The sequence below is a fragment of the Naegleria gruberi genome, assembly GCF_000004985.1.
Source record: "Naegleria gruberi genomic scaffold NAEGRscaffold_31, whole genome shotgun sequence".
Lineage (NCBI taxonomy): Eukaryota > Heterolobosea > Eutetramitea > Acrasida > Naegleriidae > Naegleria > Naegleria gruberi.
In genome coordinates, this window is record NW_003163296.1 from 176,154 (window position 1) to 183,554 (window position 7,401).

Genomic DNA, 7,401 nt, shown 5'->3' on the forward strand with positions numbered 1-7,401 from the left:
GTCAATTCGATCCAATTAGAACCTTCAACACCAATATTATTATTGCTAATATCAAGAATGGTCAACTTCTTCCCAATCCAAGTGTTAATTCATTCAATTATTTTATGAATACTGATCCTTTCTCTACAATATCATTATGACCAATACCAAGTTTAATTAACTGTTTCAGTTTGCTAATATATTTAGCTCCTTCACCACTAACGCGATTGTAATACATCAAGTTTGGTTAATTGTTTCATTTCACTAATGGATTTAGCTCCTCCATCTCCAATGTTATTAATGCTAATATCAAGATTAGCTCTTTCATTCCCCCAATGAATTTAGCACCTCTTTCTCCAAAATTATTTTGATTAATAGAAAGATTAGTTAATTGATTCATTTCGCTAATATCCATTTCTGTTAATCCATTCATCAAATTAAATATTTTACAATTAAATATTTTAGAAACATTTCTAAGTTCCACTTTTAAAGTTCAACATTTTGCAAAAATCGACCTTCCATTACTTTCGAATCCTTTTCCAATTTTTAATTAAAGAAAGTTTCATTTCCGAAAAATTGACATTCTGTCACTGTGTTGAAACCAATGCACAATTCATCACCAGAAATTTAAAATCATGATTGTGATGAGATAGAATTTCATCAGGAAAGAGAATGTGTTTGCTCATTTTTTTGGGTTTTGTAAATTTCAAAGTTGCGCCAACAATAGGCTCTAAGAATGTGGGTTTGATAAGCACACGATTTAAAAGAATGAGGATCAGGATTGGATCTTACTAAATCAATGCAAAAGGAATATATGTTGAAAACGATTTCAATTGTTAATTTGGACGGGAAGCCTGCCAGGAATATGGCGACAATCCCGCTACAGTCTTTGACTGTATGAACAGTGAATTCAAGAGTTCTTGGACGAATCTTGTTTGTTCAGGTTATTGAAGAAAGTAAAAAGGTCGATCACTCTTCTATTTATTGATCATTAGATATGTTGAATTGCTCGATGAAAATTTTGGTTTCCTATTTTCTTATCATTTCGAAATTGAAACTTCACCTTACTTAAGAATTAAAAAAGACTGGTTCTCTTATTTTCTCTTTTCAATCTTTCGAATTTCCACTTGTTTTGCCTTCTCTTCAAACTTTTTAATTTCACTTTTATATAACTTCAGCCATCTATCTTCAATTACTCTATTTCTTTCCTCTCCAGTTAATCCTCTTCTAAAATGAATCCTCTTCCAACAATCTTCCTGAAAAATCCTAAATGCATTACTCATCTTGATGATCTTCTTTGTTATTTTCTGTTTGTTGGGTTTTAATTCATCAATTGACATTTTTACTTTCTTTTGGATTGGGTGTTGTAATGGAAGAGGACGATTTACTGGTGGAACTCTTTTTCTCTTAAGAATGTTTTCATTTTTTTTGTTAAATTATTTGATTGGTTTTGTAACAGACCCAACATTTGGACGGTTTCAACTTTACAAAAATTGGTAAATATTAAAATCTCTATCAATGTTTTACTCATAGCATCTGTCATAATATTCATTGATTGATGAATGTGAAATACAAGCCACAAATTTTTCTCTACTCATATCATAATACTCCTTAATGGTATCAAAATTGGCGTCAGGATTACACCTCACAATGTTTGCATAGAGAACCAATTGATGAATCAATGAGTCCTTTTTCTCAATAAATTGACGATTAACAAAATTGTGAACTCTTCGTTCAGACCAGTTATGAATTTTCTCATAATCTTGGTTCCTTCTCGTATTAATAATTTCCACATACATCAATTCAGACAATATTTCATAATTTACAAGGTCATCCAAAGAGTTACATCCTTGAATGGAAATTCTCAAAAGTTTGGGAAATCTCTTCCTTGTTATTGCAGATAGAATATTCCTCTCCAATTTTCCAGTATCTATCTGTAAATAATAATTATTCTCTGTTGAAGGAAATCTGATTGTTAAATCACGAACATTTGAAAATTCTTCGTGTCCTTCCAGGAAATTGTCATACTCCTCTCCAGTTTCATAAGATGTTACGAAAGAAAAGCATAGAAACTGAGCATGTTTCGGAATTGTAAACTGTTGATAATTCTTGTTGAAATTGATTGAAATGGCCACATAAATTGGCTGCAATGTTTCAAATATGATAGAGTCTTCTTCAAAATTATACTCCAAATCAATTAATAAACCAAGTGAGCTTGAATCCATAAAATTATCGGTAAATAAACCTTTCGAAAATAGATAACATCTTTCTAAAGTTTCATAACAGCTTTCCCCACTATGCCTTTCACTATCGAAATATGAAACCATATCAAGAGATAATATCAATGCCTTATGTAGAAACAAATCATACGGATCCAGTTGAGTAATTTGTTTGATTTTCTCAAATTTTGACTCTGAAACCATTAATTTCTGAACTCTTTCTTCGAATAATTTGTTCACATCCTCATCAATAAACTCATTTTCTATTTCATTCAAATCCACATCCTCAAAGGAATAACCAATACATTTCGACTTATCAATAATATCCTTATACTCTCGATTGGAATTCATCTCAACTGCCTCTATCAATTTCTGCATTTTGACAAAAGGAATTGATTCGTAAACAGAAATGTCACCTCTTGCCAACGAAAATCCCTCAAAAGATTGATATCGTTTCCAATAAACAACCATCTCCAAAATATTCGAAACCTCCTTCCAGAAATCACCCATTTCAACCAGAAACAAATAGGTAGCCTTTCTTGAAATTGTTTTACACCATTTATGCACAGCTCTCACATTTTCCACATCCAAACCATTCAAAATTCTTGGATAAATCAAATTCTTAAATTTCATAATTTCATTATTATTTTGCAATAAAGAAAGATGAATCGGACCAAGCCAATATTCAAAAATACAATAACGCCAAATATCCAGTGGAAGGGAGAGAAGATGAGTCATTGATGGTAGTCGTGGTGAGAATTTTTTTGGTTTGGAAAATAAACTTTTAATGCTCGATAAAACCTTTTGTGAACTTTGTGCAATTCCGTAATTGCAAGACGAATCTAAAGAATAATTTCCTTTAGCTTTTTTACGAGGATGAGAATCTAAATATCTTCCTTACAACATTTCATTTTGAAATAGTAAATAGACACTTAGGTTTTTAATTTAGGTTTTAACTGTACAATGTTTTTAACTTAGGGTTACAAATATTACAACCGATTGATTACTCGCTTTCAGAGTCTTCATCAGAATCATCTTCAGATTCCTCCTTCTTAGTCTTCTTCTTTGGTGGAGGTGGTTGAGTAGCATCATACTTGCTCTTTTCGATATTGTAGGCAGCCTTAAGTTCAGCAGCCTTGTTGACGTATGGAGCCTTTTCAGCATCGTTCATCTTTCCCCACTTTTCACCGACGAGTTTGGCAACTTCAGTAACCTTCAAGGTTGGATTTTCAGCAACAAGACTCTTTCTGTATGTTTGAGAGAAGAGCATATAGGATGAGAGAGGTCTCTTTGGAGCATTTTCGTCCTTCTTGGCCTTTCTCTTCTTTTTCTTCTTCTTGGCACCTTCATCATCAGATGATTCGGATTCATCAGAGGATTCTGGCTTATTCTTCTTGTATTCTTCGAATTGCTTCTTGTAGACTTCCATATTCTTCTTAGATACAGAATTATACTTGTCCTTTTCACTGTCGGTCAACTTGCCCCATTCTTCACCCAAGAGTTTTGAAACTTCACTAGCACTCTTCTTTTCACCTTCACCCAAGGTGGCCTTTACTTTTTCTCTACGTTCGTCACAGAACAAGAAGAAACCAGTCTTTGGCCTCTTTGGGGCATTTGGATCCTTTTTCTTTGATGATTTCTTTCCGGCCATTTGTTATTAGTCGTTAATATCTAGGTTAATGTTGTGAATTTTTATTTGATGGAATTTTTTAGGCTTTTAAATTAAAAATAGTACCGTTGCAGCCAATAACCGTTATGATTAAAATTTCGATCCACTTTGAAAGTTATTGTAAAGTTTTCAAACGATGTTTAGCGGTAGTAAAAGTGGTGACATTTTGCAATTGGATCAGATGATGGAAATAAATAATACAATTTGTTTTGTACACGGTTAATTTAATTTATTTGAACAACTTCTTCAAGCTCATGTTGTGTTCGTCTCCTCTCTTTGTTACCTTAGCGACAGCCATTTCCAAATCTTCTTGAGTAACGTGGACACGTCTTTCACGCAAAGCAAACATACCACCTTCTGTACAGGTAGCCTTGATTTCAGCACCAGAAGCACCTCCAAGCATTGATGCAATCTTTCTGAGATTGATACCACGAGTCAAATTCATCTTTCTGGAGTGAATCTTAAGAATATCTAATCTGGCCAATTCGTTTGGATTTGGGAATTCAATTTTACGATCAATTCTACCTGGTCTTAACAAGGCAGGATCAAGAATATCAATACGATTTGTAGCCATGATAATTTTGATGTTTTGTGTAGATTCGAAACCGTCCAATTGGTTAAGTAATTCCAACATGGTTCTTTGTACTTCACTATCACCACCTCCTTTACCACCTTCTGTTCTCGTACTACCAATACTGTCAATTTCGTCCATGAAAATAATAGATGGGGCATGTTCACGAGCCATGACGAACAATTCTCTGACCATTCTACTACCTTCACCAATGTATTTCTGTACCAACTCTGAACCAGAAACACGAATAAAAGTACAATCTGTGTGGTGAGCAACAGCTCTAGCCAATAAAGTCTATTCCAATCATACAATTATAATGTTGTTACACAATTTGTAGAGTGATCACAAGTATTCCGAATCATTAATGATGATGATGAAATACAATTATTATACAATAATAAAAAGATCCAAAGTCAATATAAATACAATCAAATAAAACAAACTCACCTTACCAGTACCTGGTGGACCATACATGATAACTATAGATTTAAAATGTTAAATAAATATTAAATACTAATGATGATCACTTACCTCCTTTTGGTTGAGCAATACCCAAGCTTTCAAAAAGTTCAGGGTGTTTGATTGGAAGTTCGATCACTTCCTTAACTTCTTTAATTTGTTCATCAAGACCTCCGACCATTTCATATGTAGCATCAGGAACCTTTTCTACTTTCATCAAACTGACCAAAGGATCAATCTTATTAGGGAGAATTTTATGGAGAGCATAGGAATCATTTCTGAGAGCAACTCTTACACCTGGTGATAAATCCTTCAATTCAATAGATTTGTCAATATCCACAATATATTTTCCTTCTTGGCTGATCTTGATAAGAACCTTCTTTTTTCCCATAACTTTAACAACTTCACCAACATGGCTTCCTGGTTCTTGGAGTTGTTGTAATTCTTCCTTCAAGCTCCTCACACGTCCGTTCAATTCATTTCTTTGTGCTTGTAAACGTCTAAGATTTTCGATTTTATCCTTTAATACAATTTCCTTCTCTTGAATCTTGGCAATGTAATAATTTTTCAATCCATTGGCTGATGGTGGTTTTGATACCAGTGTATTTCCAGAAGATGATGAGAGCATTATTTTTTTTGTTTGATGTTTCTTCATACAATGGCATTCCGTAAAAATAGAATCTATTTTTATTTTATATTTCCAAGACAAAGGTGTACACCTTGTTTGATTTACAGAATAATCCTTATTGATGTTAATTGTTTCATTTCACTGATGAATTTGAGTTGTTCTAAAGAGTCAAACAAATGTTCAGAAAATTCAACATTAACAATACTATTCATAAATTGACTTTTCATTCCGCGTCAGACATTTCTCTTCCATATTTCCTCCGAATTCATTAATTGATGATTTTCAAAATCATGTCTGTTTCGTTTACTCATTTTTTAAATTGGAATACTCAACATTAACCTCTGTGAAAGAAGTTGATATCTCTTTATTACCAATCATATTCAATTGTCTGACATCTTCAACTATGACCATATCACGATGAACGCATCTCAAAGTATCAGTATTCCCCATACGTTCACATTGTTTTCTTATTCAAAATTAAGATTTTAACAGAGTGAATGACTACGGCCATATCACGATGAATGCACCTCATCCCGTCCGATTTGAGAAGTTAAGCATCGTCGAGCCACATCAGTACTGAGGTTGGAGACAACTTGGGAACCTGTGGTGCTGTAGTCTTTTTATTTTCACTTAAGGTTCCTTTAATGGAAGACCTTCTTATTTTACATAATAATAGATCACCCCAAAATTCTGTAAAAGTGAAAGTGTTTAAATGTGCCTTTTATGGCCAGTGGAACCAACATGCAAAAATTTCGTGCGTACAATCTCATCAGTTTGAGCGCTTTGAATTTCCTTTATCTTTCCCGCTCAAAACCATTTTTACTTTTTTCAAAATCAAAACAAAAAAGCAAAACTCAAACAATAACAATGAAATTCGAAAAGAGACCATCAAAAGAAAGAGGACATTATGATGCAGGTTGGCTCGATACCTATCACACATTTTCCTTCTCCACTTATAGAGATTCAAAATTTAATCAATTCGGTCCATTGAGAGTATTGAATGAGGATTGTGTGGAGCCATCGAGTGGATTCCCAATGCATCCTCATCAGAATTATGAAATATTTTCGTATGTCTTGTCAGGAAATTTGACTCATTCAGATTCTATGGGAAATACAGAAATTTGTAAGAAAGGTTCAGTTCAGTTTACTTCTGCTGGAAGTGGTATTTATCATAGTGAGTTCAATAGGGACAAGAATGAATATGTTAAATTCTTACAAATTTGGGTGAAGCCAAGAAGCCTTGATGCGAAACCAAATTATCAAAAGATGAGTTTCTCACCAGACCAAAAACTGAATCAATTGTGTTTAATGATTGCTCCAAAGGAAAGTGCCAAATTGAAGGAAGAAGAATTAATTGGAATTGATCAGGATTTCTATGTACTTTCTAGCTTATTAGAATCTGGAAAGAAGGTCAATCATACTTTATATTCTGGTCGTCAGATTTATGTTCATGTTCCAATTATGAGTAGAACTGGATCAGTATCCAATTCTAAATCAAATGGTTTGTTATCTTCTTTACTTCGTAAGACAACCAACCCTTTTATTACCAATTATTTAAAAACTAAATTTTCAAAAACAAAAGAACAAGTTTCCATCAAACTTTCCAATAATAGTAATGGAAATGGTGAACTTATTACATTGAATGAAGGTGATGGCTGTTCCATTCAATCAGATTCACTGTCCGAAGAGGAATTAATCATTGAGGGTGTTAATTCCATGACTGAATTTGTCGTGATGGATATGAAAAAGTAATTTCTATTGTGGAACTTTGTAAATAAAACAATTCTGTGTAAATTTCTTTCAGGAAGGTTGACTGTTTTACCAATCGAAACCCGCATCTATTTCATGTTTATGCTAATACTCATACAGAACTATT

At 33.2% G+C, this 7,401-nt stretch overlaps 4 protein-coding genes across 4 annotated transcripts; 1 reads left to right on the forward strand and 3 right to left on the reverse strand.

Moving 5' to 3' along the window:
• Positions 1-1,478: 1,478 nt before the first annotated feature.
• On the reverse strand, positions 1,479-2,942 carry NAEGRDRAFT_80148 (uncharacterized protein). The gene has a single exon (XM_002675900.1). It carries the CDS (start codon positions 2,934-2,936, stop codon positions 1,503-1,505), a length of 1,434 nt encoding a protein of 477 aa, XP_002675946.1. The 5' UTR covers positions 2,937-2,942; the 3' UTR covers positions 1,479-1,502.
• A 259-nt stretch (positions 2,943-3,201) lies between these two features.
• NAEGRDRAFT_49950 (uncharacterized protein) lies at positions 3,202-3,849 on the reverse strand (the record flags this gene model as incomplete). The annotated part of the gene is made up of 1 exon (XM_002675901.1): positions 3,202-3,849. The coding sequence occupies one exon, from the start codon at positions 3,847-3,849 to the stop codon at positions 3,202-3,204; it is 648 nt and encodes a 215-aa protein (XP_002675947.1).
• Positions 3,850-4,078: 229 nt separating this feature from the next.
• On the reverse strand, positions 4,079-5,525 carry NAEGRDRAFT_37071 (26S proteosome subunit P45; the record flags this gene model as incomplete). Its single annotated transcript, XM_002675902.1, has 3 exons — positions 4,079-4,732; positions 4,886-4,917; positions 4,970-5,525. The coding sequence occupies 3 exons, from the start codon at positions 5,523-5,525 to the stop codon at positions 4,097-4,099; spliced, it is 1,224 nt and encodes a 407-aa protein (XP_002675948.1). The 3' UTR covers positions 4,079-4,096.
• Positions 5,526-6,392: 867 nt separating this feature from the next.
• NAEGRDRAFT_49952 (uncharacterized protein) lies at positions 6,393-7,277 on the forward strand (the record flags this gene model as incomplete). Its single annotated transcript, XM_002675827.1, has 1 exon — positions 6,393-7,277. The coding sequence occupies one exon, from the start codon at positions 6,393-6,395 to the stop codon at positions 7,275-7,277; it is 885 nt and encodes a 294-aa protein (XP_002675873.1).
• Between the last annotated feature and the right edge of the window lie 124 nt (positions 7,278-7,401).